The 24,821-nt window shown below is 38.1% G+C and overlaps 1 protein-coding gene across 2 annotated transcripts in view; it reads left to right on the top strand.

Annotated features, from left to right (window-relative positions):
- The window catches only part of LOC126412640 (pre-piRNA 3'-exonuclease trimmer-like), a 228,370-nt gene that overhangs the window by 144,139 nt on the left and 59,410 nt on the right, over positions 1-24,821 (top strand). The window contains exons 10-11 of one of the 2 annotated variants that reach the window (XM_050082335.1): positions 11,059-11,147; positions 13,405-13,588. In XM_050082335.1, coding sequence (XP_049938292.1) covers positions 11,059-11,147; positions 13,405-13,573 — 258 coding nt within the window. In that variant the 3' untranslated portion in view covers positions 13,574-13,588. Of the gene's footprint in view, positions 1-11,058; positions 11,148-13,404; positions 13,589-24,821 lie in introns of those variants that run through there. The other variant, XM_050082325.1, reaches the window with a different exon arrangement.

The following is a 24,821-nucleotide window of genomic DNA, read 5'->3' as shown; positions in this document are numbered from 1 at the left end:
CGTAAATTCCAGGTGCACGTAACTCATGAATATTCTGCTGCTTTGTTCTTACTTCCTGTACTAGTTTTTCTAAGTATGTACTTAATCATTACTTATTGGAATCTGGAGGAACTGTGGGTAGAATAAAAGTGTTACCTTCTTGGACATTTGTAAACCTGAAAATTAATGAGGCTATTTATGTATAGAATTCAAACTTACCAGACTCATCCCTTTAAACGTGTGACTTCTGTCACAATACTGCCTTTTCTCCCTTTAGGAACAGTACTTATATCTTACATGGGTTGATCCTAGGAGTACCCTTTCTCCTTCCGGTTTGGTAGGTACGCCCCTTTTAACTTCCTAATCTAGGGTACAGGTCGGTTCCCTTCTGTCCGCACAGTATAGGTCAGCCTCTCTTGGGTCTGCCTGTCTGCCTTTCTCATCCAATAAATGCTGGGTGCACCCTCCTTTTCCTTCCTGAGTAGGCCTCCCGGTTCATTGCCTGAGCATACATCTTTATGTATACTATTCTTAAATACTCTCTGGTAAAATTACCAATCTGCTTTACACTCATATTCAACTTTCTAATACTTCATCTTATACCCTAGAGTCCTCTTTCATTCCTCACTATTACTATATAAACAGATATCATGTACACACATGGTAGATGCTATGTCTACCTGTATTTACCAACTTTTCTCCAAGGACTAGCACGGCACATGTAAATATATTTTAGAGCAACAAAAATAACGATGCAGAACAGTCACATATCAACAATGTAATATGTGCATGGATTCAGATGTACATATATCTATATTCCCCTACATCCCTTGGCATTTCTGATATCGCTTTAGGTTTCTAGACCATAATTTTCATGTTTGTGTTAAAGTGCAGTTTTGTGTGTATGTCAATGTGTGTTCGTGCAGCCAGATTCTTCGGCCTACTTATTTGAAATAAGTTGAAGGTTATAGGAAACCACGGAGAATGAGAAGGACTTTAGCGATAGAAGTATAAGCATATGGAAAGAGGGAAAGATAGACCAGTACTCAGATGAAAAGTAAGAAAGGAAAAAATAGAGATGGTTGCTAAGATCGAAGGAGAAAAAGAAGATAGCCCCAAAGACAGGAAAACCCTTCCCACCCTCCTTCCCCTGGATCCCTACTTCGCTGGTACTAGAGTGAGAAGCTGGAGGAGGTATGATGTTAAACGTCTCCTGCAGAATGGACATTCTCACCTTCACCTTTGAAGTCCCCAAAGAAAGACCTTAGCAATTCCTATGGAACGGCAAATGATGAAGAATCAGTTACACTTGTCTGCGAGGGTCGTATGAAAGGTGTGTGTGTGTGTGTGTGTGTGTGTGTGTGTGTGTGTGTGTGCGCGTGCGTGTGTGTGTGTGTGTGTGTGTGTGTGTGTGTTTTGTGTTAGTCATGTTTGTCCCTACACTACCCACCCCTTTCAAAATCTATATAAACCCTCCCTGTCTACATCACATCTCATCAAAAGGTATGAAATATTCTATAAAATTAGAAAATCATACACTATTGTATAAACTAGTCATCTAGTTAGTCATTTCATATTATCTTTTATACCCACATAAAATACTGTGTTCGGTCCATGTCATCTTGATATCGTTTTGCTTACCTAGTACAATCATACTAATTTTCCAGTAAATTATTATTCTGTTTGTTCCGTTTTATGTTTAGAGGTCACTGTTTATTCGTGATTCTCTTAAATTAGTTACAAGCTTAAATATTAACATGATAGGATAGTTTAAGAGGCTATGAATAGATTACAGACTAATTGAAGATTTGTGTGGAATTTGGTGTAGGAAAACTAATATGAAAGTAACACCGAAAACAACTCAAGAACCGATGGATGTCACTTCGCCCATTAACACAGAATATTATCGTTCCTGGGGAACAGATGTGACCCTGCCCGGATCCCATGGATCTGACATTAACCTCACTCGAATGCCTACAGACCAATACTTCTCATTAAATTTTGTGTGAAAGTCTCCCCACAACAAAACAATTACTATTGTACTAGGAAGCATGGCATTAAGTGAAGTTATTCTGTGTTCTAATCTGTCCTGGACAAGTTTGAATTCTTTCCATAACTCATCGACATTTTTATTAGTGTCATTGAGTACATAAGAGAGAATTGTAGACAAGTTGTTGGAGGTTACCCTCACAGCAACTTTTCTGTCTATCATCTCCTCTACCTGTTCCTCCAAACCGCTTATATTTATGGTGTCTGATGTTGCTAGTTTCTCCTTAAAATCCCTTTCCACGATATCAACTATGTGTTGATACCTGCAGTTTGCGTTTGTACAAAAGGAATTAGCTTATCTTGTTTCTCAATACTATCCTTCAGGGTGTGCAACTTCTGATTTACCACATCGAAGGTAACACTGCATATACTTTGAAATGATCTTAATTTTTCAACAAGTGCCTTTTCTACATTATTACATCTATCTTCAATGTCAAATTCTAATTTTTTAGTTTAATCTTGAAGTTGCGCATCCTGTCTTGGGTTATATTCAGTAAACATTTGATTCATCTGGCCAGTAAATGAATTATGTAATCACCCTTCAAATCTAATAGCAAATTCTCCACTTTATCATTTAATACATCAAACTTAGAATCTAAAGCTTCACCCTGCGTTTCTAACTTTTCACTTAAACTAGTACGTATTTCATTTCTCAAAGAGGCAATTTGAGCAGTTGAAGTTACACTCTGTGCTCCTAACTTTTCACTTAAAGTATCATTCATCCAATTCCTTTCTTAAGGAAACACTCAGTTCCTGTCTTAACGATGCATTTTGAGCATTTAGTTATTGTCTTAAAGAAGTTGAATCTGCTCTCTGTTCTTGTCTCTGGTTATCTAATTTAGGGCTTAGTGCTTTAATTAAATTTGCTACCTCAGTCCAGTCTGGCATTTCCTTTGTTACAGTCATTGCCATGGCTGGATCTGAAGTTTGTTGATCTATAATTTTATGGATCTTGGACGTAGTGATCATCTAAAGAAAGTTCACCCCTGAATACAGTAACCATAATAACAGTTTATCATGCAATCGTCTCCTCAACTTTACCAAAAGTTATTGTTTTTCGCTCACCCAGCATAAAGCTTTAGGCTGCATTGGCGAGCAAGTGTAGAATCGGCACCGGTGAGTAGCACAGGTACTGCAGCGTGAACGTTGGTTGCAGCGTCGAAGAGCAGACGCGAAGTCAGCAACGGTGAACGGCAGCCATTGCAGTCAGCAATGGTGGCGCGTTACTGTGCCGGCGTCAGCGGCTGGTTACTGCATCGACACGAGACTCAGAGGGCCATAGACACGGGTTCACAGGTAGGTGCCGTGTTTCTTGACTTCCGCAAGGTGTTCGATACAGTTCCCCACAGTCATTTAATGAACAAAGTAAGAGCATATGAACTATCAGACCAATTGTGTGATTGGATTGAAGAGTTCCTAGATAACGGAACGCAGCATGTCATTCTCAATGGAGAGGAGTCTTCCGAAGTAAGAGTGATTTCAGGTGTGCCGCGGGGGAGTGTCGTAGGACCCTTGCTATTCACAATATACATAAATGACCTTGTGGATGACATCGGAAGTTTACTGAGGATTTTTGCGGATGATGCTGTGGTATATCGAGAGGTTGTAACAATGGAAAATTTTACTGAAATGCAGGAGGATCTGCAGCGAATTGACGCATGGTGCAGGGAATGGCAATTGAATCTCAATGTAAACAAGTCTAATGTGCTGCGAATACATAGAAAGAAAGATCCCTTATCATTTAGCTACAATATAGCAGGTCAGCAACTGGAAGCAGTTAATGCCATAAAGTATCTGGGAGTATGCATTAGGAGTGATTTAAAATGGAATGATCATATAAAGTTGATCGTTGGTATAGCAGCAATTGAATCTCAATGTAGACAAGTGTAATGTGCTGCGAATACATAGAAAGAAAGATCCCTTATCATTTAGCTACAATATAGCAGGTCAGCAACTGGAAGCAGTTAATGCCATAAAGTATCTGGGAGTATGCATTAGGAGTGATTTAAAATGGAATGATCATATAAAGTTGATCGTTGGTATAGCAGATGCTGGACTTGAGATTCATTGGAAGAATCCTAAGAAAACGTAATCCGTAAAGAAAGGAAGTAGGTTACAGTACGCTTGTTTGCCCGCTGCTTGAATACCGCTCAGCGGTGTGGGATCCGTACCAGATAGGGTTGATAGAAGAGATAGAGAAGATCTAACGGAGAGCAGCACGCTTCGTTACAGGATCATTTAGTAATCGCAAAAGTGTTACGGAGATGATAGATAAACTCCAGTGGAAGACTCTGCAGGAGAGACGCTCAGTAGCTCGGTACGGGCTTTTGTTGAAGTTTCGAGAACATACCTTCACCGAAGAGTCAAGCAGTATATTGCTCCCTCCTACGTATATCTCGCGAAGAGACCATGAGGATAAAATCAGAGAGATTAGAGCCCACACGGAGGCATACCGACAATCGTTCTTTCCACGAACAATAAGAGAGTGGAACAGAAGGGAGAACCGATAGAGGTACTCAAGGTACCCTCTGCCACACACTGTCATGTGGCTTGCAGAGTATAGATGTAGATGTAGATGTAGATGAAGACATCATTGGCTAGTTACTGTGTCGACATCAGTTGGTTACTGCCTCGCATAGGCACAATATGCATGGGTGAGAAATACTTCCTCCTCACACCAAAAACTCCTTAGTCAAAAAGTTGAGATCTTCTCCCCGTTCTCTTGGCATTATTACTTTTTCCCGTCTTGTATTGTGTTGCATTCGCAACTTTCTTCCTTTGGTTTATTGGATACCATGCAATTACTCGAAACAGTTCCTCAGTCTTGTTACCACTGGTTGTTATGGCAACACTCAATATCTTCTTGTCTCAATTTACTTAAAAAAATTCCTCCTTTTCAAGTACTGATCACATCAGTTGCCACGTTCTGGCAGTTTCTAGTGGCTAGAGGAAGCAGTGTGGTGTGGGTGTGCCCGACTCTCACGTCCCCTTCATCATTGGACTTACTTGGAGGTGCTTTGTCGATCTTATTTTCAGGATAGTCGGTTGCGACGATCTGCCCAACTTCTTCTCCGAAGATATGATGCTGTTTGGAGGCATTTTCTCTACTCTTAAAATGATTGCGTACACTCAAGATACTTTTAAATCAATCCTGCCATATTTCACTTCCACAAAGAGAACACCACATAACAGTTTTTACATAAATGAATTACATTTCGTAAGCCCAATGATTCGCGGTCCATCAGAAACTATTACTTGCTTTTACAATAAATACACTTCCAAAAACCTCTCAAGGTTCTCGCAAGTCCACCGCCCCCAACTCTAGAGAGTCAGTAAGTAAGTAAAAGTAAGTGCCTTTTCTTTTTCTCAATTCACCTGTTCACAATAATGATTGACGTAGCACCGTCACAGAGTAAGGTGCACTTGCTCCTAGTGCTGTGTGTGTAATTTCTGTGACGAGCAAGGCAACTTGCCCTCACCGATCCACCATCACTATTGCCATAATCTCCCGATACACGTCCATCCTGCACACACAGAAACAGGTGGCGAGGTAGACACATCTCCACTCTCTCACCCTCATACTTAAAATATCGGGTGTTTGATACAGTGGAAAGCTGAGTGTCTCTAGAATTTACACCGAAATTCTTGAGGCACTACAGTAGCATAAAGTTCACTACAATTTCATTTAATGCATAACTGGTGTCTATAATCTCTGCAATTCACCAGTCACAGTCATACAGAGACACCACAAACATCCCCCTTCTCAGGTTGTGAATCTTTATATTATCCTGTTGTTTCTGAGGTGTTGGCCGAACCAACGAAATTTCTTCTTTCTTGCTCTTTAAAGTGCTTGCAATATGAGTTTGCCCATCACTTCGAGACCAAAAATGTGTTTTCTGAATTCCTTTAACAGGAGTTGTTTGTTTGGACCATTCTTCTTTTTTCTGCTGGAATTCTTTGATTTCCTCTTTTGAAAAAAGAATGAGAGCTGTGGATGTGTAAGATTTCATGACTCTTGTAAAATCCTCAGCATTCTGAATCGCAGTTGTATTTGGTCTGGAAAGATTATGTTTTATAGTGTGGTGCTTCAGCAGGCCTACTACACCGTCACAAGGCCCCTTTCCGTGACCAGTAACACTGTATACCCAGTCAGTTGGCACAAGGGACTTACTCGATTCAGAGAGACTATAGGAGCACCATCAGAAAGAATGATGATCTTCTCTACCCCTGTTTGCAGTTGAAGAATTTTGTGCATTGCTAACGAAGCATATGCTGAGTCATGTCCTGTGTCATCACTTATAACTGCAATATTTGTGGTCTTGTTTTGAAAATATGTCACTCCTGTAAAAATTGAAACCTGGCCGTTACTCCAATGATACCCTTGTACTTCTTGTGGGAGGATTACGGACCAGTTCTCAACAAAATCACAGTGAAGCACCAAATCTAGTTCTTCAGCCTGTACACAACCTTTCATTTCTGCAATGTGTTGCTGCAATTTCTTCAGATGCTGGTATGTTACTGCTTTCACTGACCATTTCCCAGGTTCATCAGTGAAACTGCCAAAGGCAACAGTTTTCTTAATTAGTTTATTTTCCTCCCATGTCGCATATGTAATTTCTGCAGTCCTTCCTTTCCAAGGCAGTTACCACATTCTTGAAAGAACCAAGTCTCTCGCTTAACATCACAGACTACTGACTTCACACACCCAACCAAGGTGTCAATGTTACATGCTCCAGTAAGGTCTTCAAAGTTACCACCCAAAGTTCAAAATTTGTGCAGTACACACATAAACTGAGATCTCTAGGTGGGTGTGGAACTACCCACTTGGGTCACAGTGCATGAAATATTGATCTTCCAATATGTGAAGTTATAAAGTTGCTTTTATAAATTGCAAAAGTTTCTTTAATACTGCAAGTCATGCCACTTTATGATCTTCAGCTGTTATTTGTTGGCACTCTGGCGAGAACAGTCCCATTTATCTTCCAAATAAAATGACTACACTATTTTAACTTGAGCTGCTTCTACAGAGTGACTATAATAGGGATCTGGTCTTCCAAAGACTCCTTTTACAGACCTCATATTTCTTGGTTTGTCTACTATGTACTTTGATACTGATGGAACATGGTTCAAAATTGTTTTCTTTGAAAATGTCCCTGGAATAATGCGATGTAGTAAGCACAATATTCAACAGCTGAATTGATATTTGTGAAAAATTCCTGGCAATAGGTGCATGAGTGCTTTGGTTCATTTTCTTCTGAAGATGGAATTTCTACTTTGCAGTGTGTGATCAGTTTTGCTGTATATTATCATCCATAGCTTTAGTAATTTCTCTGTGCTTTCTTCATGCTTAGAGCTTATGACTTGACTTCACTGACAACGCTTCCTTAACAGGACTAACACCTAACTCTGTTGTTGACTGATTCAGGATATTAAATTCTTACTCTGTTGATGCAAAATCTGTGTCATCCGTACCATGGGATGCTTCATTTTGTTCAGATATAATTGTTGTTATTATTCTGTCAAAACATTTAGAACACAAACACTTTGAAACGATGTCTTCAAATGAGAACACACATTCCCAACTTGAAACAAGTCTGTTTTTTTGTTTGCTTTATATATCACTCTTTATGGATATGCAAATAGTCAGCACACTTCAGTCTCCTGTGACCCCAGTCAGAAGACATTACAAACAGTCCTTTTCACAAAACACACTGCACTGCAACTGTGTCAACTGGAAAAATTCTTATGAAAACACAGAACTCACTGGATGGTCTCAGATTTCTTAGAAGCGTCTTCAGTAAACAAATTAGCCCTGAACAACTGCAATACAGAAACATGCAATGAACAACCACGACAAATAAACTGAGAAGAAACTACACAAAATGTAAGAAATGTCTGCAACAAAGGAAGTGATAAGAAATAACTGCAACAAAGACAATAGAAATAAACATTGTAACTAAGAAATTAGTAAGAAACAACTTCAGTGAACACATACATTACCCTTTAAAGTTAAAAAAAAGATTTTTTAAAATAAAACCTGTTCAACTTAAAAGTGAAGCTCTCCTTTACATACAATATAGTACTACATGCCACTAATCAACAGAAAAAATCTAACTTTTCTGAATTGGCATTTAAAAAAAAAATTCTGTAAAATATTAAAAAAAAAATTCAAAATTTGACAGTAAAAGAACTTTGAAAGATATGCCCAAGTGGAGGATACCATTGTAATCATAAAGCAATTATCTTTCAAATAAAAAAAAAAAAGAAAAAAAAAGAAAAAAACTCTTAACAAAATATCTAGAACGTTACAGAGATACAGCATTTTAAAAAAAATTCTGAAATTCGCATCTTCAAAATGGTGTTCGCTGTGTCTTCTTTGGAGGCTTGTATCTTGGGGCAGGGATTTTTATGGAGAACACAAAAAAATACGTGTTTCTTACTTACACCTGAACTTTAAAACTTTAACATATGCTAAATTCAATAATATCCGAGACTGTGAAGGTAACACCCCCCCCCCCCCCACCCCCCCCCCCCCCCCCCCCCACACCGCCTGAAGTGATATGGATTGTGCCTCTACTATTGCTTCTTTCTGTCCCACGGTACCTATCTTCTTGTTCTTATTTTTTCCCTTTTCCTCCTCCTTTTATTGCTCTCTTGTATTCCCTCATATTCTTGTTGTACATCTTGAAATTGATCCATTGTTAGATCTTTGACCAACACTACCACAACCTCTTAAAATTTACAGTGGATGTTGCAACTTTCTGCATTTTTGAAATCCCATGAATCTCCTTGTTCCTTGAGATAGATATCCTCCTCATTATGCTCCACAGGCTTGGGGAGGCATCTGATCAACATTAATACTCTGCAAACCACTGTTAGATGCATGGCGGAGGATACTTCCTATTGCACTACACATTAAAATTTCATCACATTCCATTTGTGTTCTGTAATTAGTATATTATTATGTTTTTAGTCACTACGGGAATGATTGTTGGGAGTTGTAGCATATTCTTAGATTTCTCATTTAACTTTGGCTCTTAAAACTTTGTAATTTGCCTTTTGTGAGGTAGTTTGTATCTTTAACTCCAAGCATGTGCCATTTTAGGTTTTTCAACATTTCTGATATTCTCTCCCATGGGTCAAATGAAGTTATGATCATTTGTGCTGCCCTTCTTTTTGTATGTTTAATATCCTCTGTCAGAACTACTGGGTGCAGTATTTTAGTAGTAATCTCCTGAACAGACTGACTGGATTTTCCCAGTATGCTACCAATGAAGCAATATTTGCCACCTGCATTACCAATAATTGATTCTGTGTGATCAAAGATTCCATTCAGTTCCTCACAAATTGTTGCACCCAGATGTGTTTAGGAGTTGACTGATCTCAACTATTACTCATTAGTTTTATGATCCTGAACATCTAAAGCAAGTCTGAAATTTTGTCTACATGTGAACAAATATTTGTGTGGTGTACTTTCTGGTCATCGACTGGAATATTTGTTTCTTTTTCTCGAAATACGGTTTTGTGATGCATACATATTTGGTTTTGTGATGCATACATATTTAGCCGTCTTCTGGTACTTGTTACCTCCTTCTACCTGTATGTTCTCTGTTCCTTTATGTGTCCACATTTCACAATATTTGCGTTTTGTAGAATCTCTTGTTTGCTCTGTCTGTCTACCATTTCCATCAGCTCCACTGTGATGGTCAATGCTGATTGATATTCATTATGCAGTCTGATTCAAGTTGGATACTTCCCTGTTACTATTTGTTCTCAAATGTTTGTTGTGTACAATTCCTTCTTGCTACTAAATATAATCTTACAAATATCAGATGAGTTCAGTCTTGATGTATTGGAAGCACAGCTACCATTCATTGTTCGCTGCTATTTCATTATCCATCTCATTTAAATATTTTACTGCTTTTCGCTACTCATCCTTTTTGTTGATGCCATCAGCTGCAAGCATTGTTACTGTTTTTCCAGATCTCAGGTGTGGCTTCCCTATGGTAATCATGGAACCCTACATTTATCAGATGTCAGAGTTTGGGTGAATATTTTGAAGCACAATTTAATGAAGTATGCAGTTTAAACAAATAACTTTATTTACAGAACAGGTAATTCAGTGAACTTGGGGAACAAGAAGCCACATGCACTGTTTGTCACTTCTGAGTGCCATTACATTTGTGGACTGTTTATGTTTAGTCATTATGTTCTGTCTCATAGTTTCCTGTAACTTTCAAAAGCTGCTCTCTCACCAAGTCTTGCTGAAATAAAATACTAGATTTTGTTTAAGATAAGAGTCAATTGTAATTTGGTGAAATTGCTTAATCAAGTCATGTTAAGTGATGCATCCATTACTTCTTTGTAGAACAGCTGCATAATTATAAATGAAAAGAACAATATTCTATATGTTGTACAGTATACTCAACATTGTGTTTCATGGAGTGATTATTCTTTAGGGTATGTGCAATTTATTGGAGCTGATATAATCACCTCATTCACACCTATCACTTGGTCTCATAAGACTCTAAAACATGAAATACATTGCTAACCATCCTTCCTCTAATGCACTTGTGGCCTCCATGATGTCATCGACATTAAATCAGATGTTACGTGGCTGCATGGAATGATATCAGTCACGCCTTCATCGTCTGAGTTGAAACTTCTTTTTTTGAAACAATGCCTAATAACTTCACTGTTCATTATACAGTAGTATAAATGAGTTAGCATGGTTTTAGTCTAGAAATAGTCTGTGTAGTCTCACCGTGTTTAAAATTGTGCGAAGTCAAAAGTTAACTTTTGGAATGAATAAAACCTAAAGCCCTTAATGCAGAAAGCACTGAAACATTTCATTTGGTCTGTGTTGTGAAGATGATTGTAATATTGAAACTAAAGTTGGCAGTGAAGATAATAAACTAATTCTGTTTATTTAAACATGGGGGGGGGGGGGGGGTGAATCTGTTGTATTTGTTGTCATTGCAGCCAGTAATCATGTGGTAGCAGCTGTATGATTCTTGTGCCTTGTTTCAGGTTTATCTTCTCTTTTCTCAATATGATGCTGTTGATGTTACTCTGTATTCCAAGAATTCTGCTCTCGTGGCAATTGGAAACTCCAGAAGGTAACTTTATATAACAAATTCATGCATGTGTGTGTATGTCTGTGTGCACACAATTGGTTATATGGTGTAGCAGTTAAGTTCATGAGGCTTTAGATTTTTATTCTGCTAATCAAGTGAATAATTATATATTGTTATGACTTTTATTTACCCTAGTATTAAGTTGTGAGAGGGCAATATTATGAATGTCTAAAGAATACGCCAATTACACTCAATCGATGCGGTAGGAATTTGTACAAGAAAACATATAACTGAAAGCTTCATACAGAGCAGGGTTTCCCAAGTTGTCTTAAGTAGGAAGTGAATAACTGCTCCATGAAAAACTGTTAATAACATGACACTCTTTGTTTCAACATTTTCATGATGCTAAATACTTTTTAAATTTTATTATGGTTACTATGTTATTAATTATGATTCAGAATTGTAATAATCACTGAATAAAACAAGTTTTCCTCATTTTTAAAAATTTTATTAACCTTCAAAAGAATGAAGGTGTTTTATCGAAGTACCAAGATTCTCACAGTGTTCCGTCAGAGGAAAAATCTGGGAACCCCTGACCTAGAGAATTAATGTTTAATGACTGTAAACTATTTGTACTTCTTGGATAGGGGAGTTCTGTTGAAATTATTCTATGGATAACATAGTGAGACATCTAGAGATACGTGTGTAGTATTGTCATCTCACCCTAAAAAGTGAAAACCTGTGCCCTTGGCAGGCAAGGTGATGCTCATGGTCTTTTCTGACATCCGAGGTTCGATATTCAACATATTCCTCAAGCACAGAAAAACCATTATCGATGACTTGTGCTGTGAGACACTCCATAGCTTATGCAAGTCCATCCAGAGCAAACAGTCTGGGATGCTCATAGAGTAAATGATTCTGCTTCATGATAATGTGTGTCCACATGTCTCTGAGGTCACACAAATTTAATGGCCAAGTTCAGGTGGGAGCAGCTTGAGCATCTGCCCTACAGTCCGGACATGTCACCCTGTGACTTGCATGTGTTTGGCCCACTAAGAAAACATCTCAAAGATGGAGGACTGGCTCCTGTCACAGCCACTGGAATTCTGGGAACAGGGAATACTTCAGATTATGAAATAAGTGGGATAGTTGTGCTCAGGTGTGTGGTGATCACTTTCAGATAAAGACTTCAAATCATACCCACAGCATCGTTTTGTACCTTTTATTTTTAACAGCCCTTCCTGGAGTTTAATTCCATCTCTTAACATTAGAATTTTCATTCTTAAAAACACAGTTGTAACTTGGTCCTCCATAATCTATTGATTTATACTCCCGAAAATATCTCTATAAACTGAGAATATCTTTTAAATTGTTTTAAAGAAGCTATAATGGTAAATGTTCTTAATCAGGTAAGATAACTGTCGCACAACATATTAAACCAAATACAAATGTGAGTCGGAAAGTAAGGTACAAAGATATTCCATGACTGTCAAATTGTCAGCTTTTTGATGTCAACACTAAGATCACAGCTTTAACATGCAGTTGACAGCTGGAATGTATTACAGGTCAGGTGCTGCTTCATTTGTGAGATGATTGTCTTCTGCGGGTATGCAAAATATTTCCATGTTGTAACTGCAATCAAGTCCAAATCAGAAATCAGTGTTGTCAGTGGAGTAAACACTTAGCACTGAATGCACATGTGCACGCTCCTCTGTGTGTGTGTGTGTGTGTGTGTGTGTGTGTGTGTGTGTTACTTAGGGCATTATTTATGTTTTTCCTTGTAGTTCTAATCATTTTTACATGCTTTAACCACACTAGTCTCATAACATTTTGGTACGGGCACTAAATACTTTGCTGTCATGTGCCAACACCAACTTAACATGAAATATTCCAGTACATACAAACGTTACAACCGTAAGAAAGATCAAGAACCTTCCAGAAATGATAAATACTAAATCTATACTAATTTTATAAATGCAAAAATTACTCTGTCTGTCACCTTTGCACGACAAAACTGCTGAACAGATTTTGATGAAATTAGGTGTGGAAGGACTTATTTAAAAAAGTGTGTAGTACAATATTTATTGATTTCTAGAATATGACATGAATAAGGAAAGAATATTTATGCTTTGATAAAGCTGTTGTACTTACTGTTAAACTTTTCAACTTGATCACATTTATGAAAATGCTTTTATTGGTTGATAGAGTGTAACTTTTTGAAAAAGCGAATGAAATAAAATATTCTGTTAAATTTAGAATGAAATGTTCTGTTAAAAAATCTCTTTTATGTTCGTTAAAGGCCACGGCTAAATTTTCTCAGGGTGCTATCGCCAGAAACACCATACGTATTCCAACATGAAGACATCTGTCTTACTCACGATGGATTAAAAAAAAAAAAACTTTCTTTAATGTTATGCAATAAGCAAATTAAATGTTATACTCAATTAATTATTTATTTTTCTTTGTGAGGCTTGATGCTCCAGTATAGCTGCCTATGTGCAATGACAGCATATATGATTGAAATAATTGTTTTTAATAAAACTGTACCTCTGGCCTACAAAAAGAAATAAAAAATATTACAAGACGCCGTTCTGCATATATTTAGATTATTTTCTTTAATAATTTTTGCAATTAAATGATTATTGAAATAGTTTTACCATTTTTAACACCAATGGCATCGCTGCAACAATGGACTTACACAAAATGGCCAGGGCAACATTTAATTATTATGCAAATGATAATTATGGGTCAGAGAAGGTACTTTTGCTACTAACAAACACACATACTACTGAGCTATTTCCACATATATTTAAAAAAAATTATCATGGCACTACTCATGATTGAAATACTTACGTACAGACCGTGATCTATATGTGATCATTAGATAGGACATCAGAGCCACCCAGACAAAGAAGGAGACAAGAGCATGAAACAAAGAAATCTTTTTCGTATGTACTACGATACAGAGATAATAGTAATTACAATTGTATGAGCACGTATGACGGTTCCATTGAGCACGTATGGCGGTTCCATTGTAGTTACATATCAAAAAGTTGATTTACATTACTTTTTTTCAAGAAGCGATGCTGTCTTGATATGTCCTACATAATACTATTCAAGGTAATGAGTACAATGCTTATATAATACCCTACATCTTTAATCCATACTTCTAAGTCCCATAAGATTTAACACACATTTTTTTTAATCCACACTTCCATAATGTAATATAATAAGTGTGAAAGTAACTGGGTCTGTTATGTTTTCAAGATTAAACCTCTGAACTGATTTTGGTAAAATTTAATAGAGAGATGGCTTGAAATCTGAGGAGAAACATAGGCTACTTTGGATAATTAAAAAAAAGTCAGCCCCTAAAAAGGTGCAGTAGAGAATGGAAAATCTTTTTTATGTCAATGAACATAAACCATTATTGGAAAATTATAAAATTGAAATGGAATTATTAAATTTGTTGCATAATATACACATTCTATGACCAACTGTTTCAGAAAGTCTCATTGGAGCTGGCTACAGCTTCCTGGATCTTAAGTCTTGTCACTGATCCTCTGTATGGTAGCACTGACAAACCATCACATACTGATCATGTTATCACATCCTTTTTGCTATGATGAACATTGAATGTTGCCCCTCATGTCAAAATTCCACTACCATTGAGCAAAACCACTCATGAATGAGAAGCTCCCATCGTTGATCTGTGCCTCAAGACTGTAATAGGGCTTCGTACAGAAGAAATGGACACAGTCTCTGTGCTTTTGCCTTTTTGGTGAAGGACCATAATCCTCAAGTTCATTTGTGATGTCCAACGAGCAAACAAAGGATACAATATGGCCAAAAGTAGCATTTTAGTAGTTTTTCAATATTCCTACTTTCCAAACAGGCATAAAAATCCACACTGAGTCTTCCTGGACTGTATGTCACAGGCTGGTGTTGCTGTTACATCACTCTAGGTCTTCATGTGGGTGTCCTCATCATATGTGAGCCAGCTATCTTGCTTCTTCAGTCCTGGTGATGAGATATTTCGTGTATTCATTCTGAGTATCAACTGGTTGAAATGGGAATATTGTATCCATTATCACATTGGCCTCACAACGGTGCAGCAGAAACAATGGTGTCAAACCTGTAGTGTCTTGCTTTGGATTTGCTGCTGCCTGTCGCCAAATGTTTTTTTCGGTTCACCCTGGAATTTGTTCCAGCTATCAAGATTTTCTTGTGTGTCCTCGAACTTGCTGTGCTTGTGCCATCCAAGTAAAAGTTCACATTTGCCAAACACATTGTGTCATCTCACCTGTTGTATTTAGCATCTAAGTCAAATTCCTGCAGTCATTTTTCAGTTCCTGAACAGTGTTTCTAGAAAATGCTGGTGGCTGTTGTGCAGCTGACTTACTGTTTTGGAATCCAATGGTCTCCAGAATATACAGACATTGGAACAATGCTTTTATTTCAGTTCCTGTTCCTGTTCCTGCACTATCTAGTATTGCACGGTTCAGAAATATTGTAGATCTGGGCAGATCAACAGAGCAGTCTTAAGTTGTAATGGGGAGGTGGGTAGTCTCACGTGACCTGTGTTTATGTTTAGTGATTTTGCTGTTTCCTTTTCATTTATTGATCTCACATCAAATGAAAAGAAAACGGATTTCTGTGACCGGGAGCTATCAAGTGAATTAAAATACATTCACATAAATTACAGAAGGCCAAAATATGTTATTAGTTGCAGATTTTATTGTATTTCCCCTTTCTGACAGTCGAGCATTGATTGCATTGCAGAAAAATGAAGTTATTTCTGTCAATTTGCTAAAGAAATTTGGCTTTTATTAATCTTTTCCACTGAACCAGTCAATTTATTGCCAATGTATTTGAAACAGAGTGTTTAATTCCACACTATTGGCTAGTTTCAACTGTTCACTGCATTTCAGGTGCGTGTTTATATCTTCTAGAACATATAGCATTATGCCATACTAAAGAACCAAATGTGAGATAATACAGTATTAGTACTCCAAGAAAATTTACATCAGAATCTGGTCATACGAATGTGCACTTTAAGCTGAATTATGCATTTTAGTATGGTTCACGAAATTCCCGTGCTCTTTGAGTACCCTCTCATGTATTGTTTCTTTTATGACATTATGTAAGACACTTTTTATCTGGAGCTCTCTGGCAACTGCTGAGACGAACCTATTTCTAACAGGTCGCGGAAAAATATTGCTAATGGTAGTTTGAAAAGCGTTACTTCCAAAGTAAATTTCTTTTTATGCAAGACGAACTATGAGCGAGAATGTACGATGAATTTCTTTAAATCACAGAGCTTTTGATTCTCATTAAAAATCAACTCTTAGAGTACGTTGATTTAGAATAATTTCAAGCTAAGATGATCTGACATTTATGTCTTCTTAAACATGTTACTGGCTCATTTGTGTGATGCATGTTAAAGTGTAACAAGTGCAAAAAGGGGCAACAATATATGCGAAAGCTTTTCTTTTCTTGTAGCAACACTACGCATATTAATTTAAAACATTAAGTTTTCCTATTTGTGTGTTCGCGTTACTTGACAGTGATGTTACTATTGGCTGACTACATAACGTGTCCTATGTTATGAATATGTGCTGTCGTTGGCTGGTGAGATCACGTGACGTGAGCTATGACTGGCTTACAAAAGCACATCGCAGTCACGATTTCAATGCTTCGGAAAGTAACATGCGGCATTTGGTGGAATTCGAATTTATACTTTCGTAATTTGAAAATATGCAGTGTACATGTTGCTGCACGTCAGACACCTTCCCAAAATGTGTTTTGTTCTCTGAGTTTTGTTTTCTAAAGTACTGGGTAATTTACGCCGGTGTATAAAACCATAACCAGGGAGGAAATGTACTTTTAACTGGAATGAACTAAACTTGATGAAGAGCTTAAGAGTGAGAAAGGCAGAGAAAAGCCAGAAATTGCTTATCTTCCTTAAGCTTCCCCAGTTTGCGGAAAGATCATTAGACTCCTCCATTAACGTGGTATTTTGTGTATTTTGCTCCTGTCAATAAAGATAAAAAAATCTTTGGAACATTAAAGATGATCTATAGAAGCTGGATTTGCACTGCATTTGGTGTTAATGTAGTATGTTTTATGTAGGGCATCTATTACAGTAATAATAGCCAACAAACAGGCGGGGGAAGGAATGATAGTAATGAGTACTTTAATTCTGGACATAGTTGTGGGAATACCAGAAATAAGAGGCAAACCAAACAATATAGTTCAAATCAGAGGTAAGGACTTATGGGAGTAGCTTGATTCCGAGAAGTGTAGAGGAAAAACAATAAAAAATGAACGAATATTTTGAACATACAATTAATAACTCATTAACATGTTGACTGCTGGTGTGGTCACTGGTGAGCACAGCAGGAACACATGCCTGATGCTGTGTGCCTTGCCTGATGCTGAAACAGCATCACAAGGTGTGCAGCATTCAACATGTTAAGCAGTGTACCAGTTGACATTATCTGAGATTCAGGGAGCATATTTCTGTCATCAACAAAGGATTTTTTTTTAGAACTTAATATTTATTACACATTTTTCCATGATTACCAGTTGCAGGAGTAAGAGCTATCAGCATTAGAGGAACAAATGGCAAAGCTATTAAAGAGGATTTATTAATTTAGCTTTAAGATTGAAGGTTATGCTTTTGAATATCCAGTGTATTCCATGTTGAGCTTGAACATCCCAATCCTGTTAGGCATTGACTGATTTATAAAGGGTGTTCAAAAAGAAATGAGACAGAGCCATAATTACAGAAACCAGTACTCATATGTGGACATATTTATCCTGGCTGTTAAGACACTTGTCCCACTGTGACACAAGATGGTGAATGGATGTCTCGTAAAATTCTCGGGGCTGCGATATGAACCAGTTCCACATGTACAGCTGGACGTTGTCGTCCACACGAGTGCAGGAAAGGTTACGCTGATGTTATTCTTTGATCAAGATGGCCCCCTTCTGATTCATTTCCTGCATCACAGGACAACAGTGAATGCCCAGCATTACTCGCAAACCTTGATCACCTTTTGCCAAGCGATCAAATCAAAACAACCAGGCAATCTTGCCCCTGGTGTCATTCTGCTCCACGACAATGCAAAGCCTCATACAGCCGACACAGTTGTGGCACTCTTGCAGAAATTGAAATGGGAGGTTCTCGGCCACCCTCCATATAGTCTGGACTCTCTCCCTGTGATTATGCCATTTTTGGTCCTCTTAAAAAGACTCCGAGGGGCAAACGATTCACCTCGACCAACGCAGTCCAGCTGTAAGTGCAGAACTGGTTCACATTGCAGCCTCAGGAACTTTATGAGAGAGCCATTCACAGCCTTGTGTCACAGTGGGACAAGTGTCTCAACAGCCAAGGTCAGTACTTCTAACATGCAGTTATTGGTTTCTGTGGTTATGCCTCCAGCTCGTTTCTTTTTTGAACGCCCCTTATACACAAACAATAGTCTTGTTAAACTTTAAGGAGGGTACAGTAACGTAGTAATGTTTCCATATGGAAATTCAGAGGGAAAAATTCATTTACAAACAAACCTGGTGCATCTCACTTACTAGAAATAAGATTGACAGCTGAAGGTGCATTATTAGATGATATTGCAAATAAAACAATAACTAGAGAAATGAACATTGACCAAGACAAAGTAAGTAATTCAGGTAATAAATATAGTAATTAAATGTAAGTGAAAGAATGTTGATAGAAATTTTGAGAAACCATAAAGATGTTTTTCCATTGAAACCAGGAGTGATTAGAGGTTATGAGTGTAAACTTAAAGTAAAGCCACATGAACCATTTTTCATCAGACTTTATTCTGTTCCTATTGCTGTTAACTAATCCTCTGGTAGTAAGGAAGAAACCAGATGGATCTGTACGATAGGTATTAGATTCAAGAAATGTGAATAACGTAATAGAAGTAGAAAGAGATAGAGTACCAATAATTGACAAGTTACTGACTAGTTTGCAGCAGTTAAATATATAAGTATTATGAACCTCATAGAAGGATAGTGGCAGGTGCCCCTAATGAAGGAATCTAGAAAAGAGGTGTTGAAGCAAGTAAAAATACAATGAAGAGGGGGGAAAAGTCACAGTCTGTTTCTTACAAAGTAATGAATGCTACCAGGAGACAAGACGGTTGGTGAATAACATAGCAACAAAGCAAACAGGAGATACATTCATAAGGGCTCAGTTGAGGAACGTAAACATGTATAATATCACGAAGACAGTAAGTGGGAAAAATATAAGGGCTTCTTATTCCATAAGGATAATAGGTTGAACAGTTGGGTGCTGTGGATACTGTGATGTGCTGTGCAAGTATTTGGAGTGAAAAATATATATTGCGTAAAAAATATTACTTTAATTAAGTACATGTATAGCCGGGGAAAACTTAGAACCTTCATTTAATGTCAAACGGTGAAATTATCATCTAATGGAATGCACATGTTGTTGTATATAATAATACCCAAGAGTGTGTTTGTGAAGTTCTACAGTCCGCTCCCTAAAGGGTGGGGAGGAATGGCATACGTTCTTATAGTGATCAAATGCTGGTCTAAGCTGGTTACATTAAGTCCGACGAAGGAAGCAACAACCTGTACGGAATGCCTAAACTAAGGGACTGCTATTTCCAGAATATAGGGAAGCCCAGCAAACTACTATCTGATTACAGAGAACAATTTCCTGCCAGAAAATTCAGAGAATTTCTAGCCTGGGAAAATGTAACTCATATTTTAATGTCCAGATACCACTTTCAGGCTAATCCTGCAGAGAGAATTATGAGAGAACTAGGCAGATTATGTATAACTTATTGCAGTAACAGACATTCAAGATATCTTGAGATGATCAAGAATTTTGAAGTAGTTTGAAATGAGGAACCACATTCAGTTACAAAAATGTCACCTATAGGAAGTAAAGTATTTTATATTAGAAAGTGAACCGTACTGAAATGGGCTGATTTGCCAAGTGAGAGTGTACAACAACAGGAAGTAGAAACTAATATTAGGGAACTATTAATTAACTAAGAAGATAAAAGAAAACGGAGATAGGAAGTAGGGTCACCTGCAGAATTCAATGTAGGAGACCGTGTGTTGGTTAGAAGTCACAAACAAAGTTTAAAAAGTGACAAAGTAACAAACAAGTTCATATCTTTTATATGAGGGACTGTTTTAAAAATCAAGAATATACTTCACCCTATGGTGCCTGGCTCGCTGATACAAGTGCGTGAAAGGAAATGGGAATGTACAGTATTCAGGATATGAAGTTGTTCATACCTGAGTGATTCAATGTTAAGGGTGGTTTTCGAAATTCAGAAACGGAAAAGCTGTAAGATATAAGAATAACACATACTGAAATTTTTTGAGATTTTGTGACAAAACACGAATGAAGGCTTAGGCATGGTGGGAGAGTATTGCACTTATTTTCTAATACCAGAATGCTTTGTGGGTAGAAGAATGTTGTTTGTGCATTGGAGGAGGAGTGGCAGCACGAGTGATATTGCGTGATGTATGTGGGTTTTAAGGTTCAGGGTTAATCTTAACATGCAATTGTAGGATGGTCAGAGAACCAATCTGATTTGTTACACTTGAAAGGGTTTAGCACCGATAGAGGTGTTTGATGGTTTGTGTGTAGGAGGTGTATGAAAGTGAAAGGTCCAGGAGACAGTCTGTCCACATTCATTTTACCTTCTAGTACTTGCGTAAGGAACGAGGAAGAACCCCTTACGGCAAAGAACTGTTTTCGGTCCTAATGACTCAGATAGCTGTAGCTATTGAAACAATTATCAATGATTTGGTTCATAGCTGTAGTCCAGTAGCTGCAGAACATTTCAACAAAGATAAATAGTCAGTTGTCGGCCACACAAGGAAACCTTTATTTGGTTCACTTTACTGGCTTCAGCAGTTTAAACTGTCATCTTCAGAAGTGAAAACCAGGCAGGAATAGGACACTGGCCCAAAATGGTGGAGTTGGCAGTCATATGTGAGTGAGGTGTGCTGGCTTGTGTGAATGTATTGGCGTGTGTTCCTTTTTTCTGATGAAGACTGTATCCGAAATCTTGTGTGTAAGTGTCTTTTAGTTGTGTCTGCCAGCAACTTAAGATGTCAGCTTTATGGTAAGTAGCAATCAGTGTTGATCTTCAGAAGCGAAATAGGTTCAAATCATTGGTAAGCCAGCATCAAAATAAGAATCAGATGGTAGTATCCTTACTCTGTTTTATTGACTATAAAATAGGACACTGCCATCCAATTCTTATTTTTACTTTGGCTTACCAATGACTTGAGCCTATTTCACTCTTGAAGATGACAGTTGAAACTGTAAAGTGAATCAGATAAAGGTTTTCTTGTGCAGATGACAACTGATGTTTTATCTTTGTTGGCAGTTATCAGTGTTATTAGCAATAAGATGCAAAGGAGCATAGATCCTTCCCGAGTCTCTCCACTAAAAATCGATCTTCTGAGGCAACAGTGCCTTCTGATACCTTTGTTAGGGGTTAATTGTGATAATTGGCCAGGTATTTTTGACGTTATAATTCTATACAATAAAGTTAATTAAGTCGACTTGATCAACAAGTATTATTCAGAGAATCAGTTATTCAAAGTGTGCTGTTACATTGTGTGTTTGCAGGAATTAGCTTGTGACAAGTTTAAAGTTGTGCATTAATTATAGCTATGATAAAAACAATTTTTATGGAAGAGGATTCTTTGAACTATTTCTTAAAATAGTATCTGGGTGTAGTGAATGAGGTATTGCTTACACTTGTGCCAGCACTTTTTTCAATCTTGGAAGCACCTTTGGAACTCACTTTTCATTATGGTGTTCAGCTCCCTCAGTGATTCTGTTTTTATCTCGTCCGTGGTGGCAAAGCAATGTCCTTTCATGGTTCTCTTCAGCCTCAGGAATAGAAAGAAGTTGCAGGGGCCCATGTCTGACAAATACAGGGGCTGAGGCAATGCATTGAGTGTGAGCAGGAGCATTATCGTGAAGCAATTTTTATGCTTGGTTTTGCCACAACTCTGGTCATTTCCTTCGAATTGCTTCACTCAGCAGTGCATAATTTCCAAGTAGTATTCCTTATTGACTGTACAACCATATGACAGGAACTCATTATGCACTATCTCATGGTAATCGAAGAAAACGTTAAGAAGAACCTTCACGTGTCATCAAAGTTGTCAAATTTATTTATTTATTTATTTTTTATTTATTCATTTATTTATTTTTTTGTCTTGGCTCATCAGGCAGTTTCCATTTGGATGATTAGACCATGGTTTCCCTGTCGTGTCCATGTTTCTTCGTCTGTTATACCTTCATTAGAACTTCTGGATTGTTGTCGACTTCATTTAGCAATTCCTAAGTAATCTCTATGTGGCTTCATTTTTGGTTGAAATTTAACAATTTTGGAAAAAAATTCGTTGCTTCACATTTCATGCCCAAAATATATGTATAAAAAAATGCTTGGCCTGAGCCAAGGGATTTGCTGACATCATCAGTAATCTCTCTTGTGGTGATTCGGTGATTTTCCAGAACCATTTTCTTTACTTCTCCCACATTGTCATCAGTAGTTGATGTACCAAGGCATCCAGGGAGGTCGTTGTCTTCAACGTCTTCTCGACCCTCTTTGAAACGTTAATGCCACATGTAAATTTTTGTCTTACTCATAGCAGATTTGCTAAAAGACACAGTCAACAAATCAAATATTGTGCTTCAGTTTATTCAATTTTTCAAGCAAGATTTATTGTAAATTCTTTGAGCCATCTTTTTTTGAAAGTAGCGGTTCACGGAGTAGTCGAAAACAGGTATAACCTTTTCGACAGCCAACAATAAACTAAATATTCAAAACAGTTGAAAAATGCAAACATACATGAGGAACATGCATACTAACAAGAAAAAGAAAGAAATTTGAAAATCATATGTATGAAGTCTGTGAAATTAAGAAATTTCCCACCTCGTGTGTGTGTGTGTGTGTGTGTGTGTGTGTGTGTGTGTGTGTGTGTGTGTGTGTGTACGCAGGCAGGCAGGCAGGCAGGCATGTCCACTTGCGAGTTGTGTTCAGTGATTCATTGGAGTGGCAAATGAAAAGAATTTTAAGATTTAAAACCCTGAAATATGCGTGAATGCTATCATGCTAAAATATCTGCCCCGTTGATGTTGCATATAAGTGAGTTAACATGTCATGTCATGGCATTATTCTTGTACCGCTTGGCAGGGTACGATTGGGTAAAGTGCTGTTTGTGGGTGATTACATGGAAAAGGTGGCGAGGGTAGGTGCAGTTGGGAGATTAGATAGAGATTGGGCGGGGGGGGGGGGGGGGGGGGGGTTGCAGAGGGAAGAGAGAGAATTAACAAGGACTGTAGGTGCGCTTGTGGAATAGAAGGGTGTTGAGTGGAAACAGGCAAGGGGATAGCTGGGTAAAGGGCAATAACTAATGAAGGTTGAGGCCATGAGGATTATAGGAACGTAGGATATATCGCAGGGAGAGTACTCAACTGTGCAAGTTAGAAAAGCTGGTGTTCATTGGAAGGATCCAGATGGCACAGTTTGTGGAGAAGTCATTAAAATAAAGAACATTGTGTTGGGCCAAGTGCTTAGCAACTCGACGGGCTAGCTGCTTCTTGGCCAAAGTTTGGCAGTGGTTTTCATGTGAACAGACAGCTTGTAGGTTGTCATGCCCATGTAGAGTGAAGCATAGTGGTTGGAGCTTAGCTTGTAGATCATATGACTGGAGTACGTGGTGGTGGGAGGATGTATGGGACAGTTCTTGCATCTAGGTCTATTAGAGGGATATGAGCTATGAGGCAAGGGGTTGGGAGCAAGGATTGTGTAGTGATGGATGAGTATATAGTTTAGGTACAGTGGGCGGCAGAATACCATTGTGGGAGGGGTGGGGAGGATAGTGGGTAGGGCATTCCTCATTTCAGGGCATAAGAGGTAGTCGAAATCTTGCTATTTCTGTACAAGGTTGGGAGGGTAATTTTGGTCCGTGAAGGCCTCAGTGAGACCTATGTTATATTTCGAGAGGGACTGCTTGTCACTACAGATGTGATGGCCATGGGTGGTGGTATGGAATCGAGGGCATAAGTTGAATTGGAGGTATTGCTGATGGTTGGTAGGTTTGATATGGACGGAGGTAGAGGCCAAAATCAACGAAGTTGGCATGTTGGGTTGAGGAGGACCAGGTGAAGGGAATGAGGGAGAAGGTGTTCAGGTTCTGGAGGAATGTGGATAGGGTGTCCTCACTCTCAATCCAGATCACTAAGATGTCATCAGTGAATCTGACCAGGTGAAGACTTTGGGGTTCTTGACACTTAGGATTCCTCTAGATGGCCCATGAATAAGTTGGCGTAGTATGGTGCCATGTGGGTGCCCATTGCCGTCCCCTCTTGATTTGAGACATATTTCGCTTTGTCCACATATTGCTATACCCTCTTGATTTGAGACATTTTCACTCTGTCCACTCGGTTTGAAGATTTTTTGAATGGGTGTTGTTTGTAGAATATGGACACATGTATAGGGATATAATTTGTTAACTGCCTCTCAGTTTGGCTTTTGTGAAGAATATTTTTCAGAGAAAGTAATTGAAGACCTCAAAAATGAGCTAAACTAGAAAAATTGTCCTTTTGGCATATTTCATGACCTTGCCAAAGCCTTTGATTGTATGAATCACACAGTTCTACCTAAAGTGTTATGGGATTGC

Source organism: Schistocerca serialis, chromosome 1, assembly GCF_023864345.2.
Source record: "Schistocerca serialis cubense isolate TAMUIC-IGC-003099 chromosome 1, iqSchSeri2.2, whole genome shotgun sequence".
Classification (NCBI taxonomy): Eukaryota; Metazoa; Arthropoda; class Insecta; order Orthoptera; family Acrididae; genus Schistocerca; species Schistocerca serialis.
This window is presented reverse-complemented; position numbering and strand designations above follow the sequence as displayed.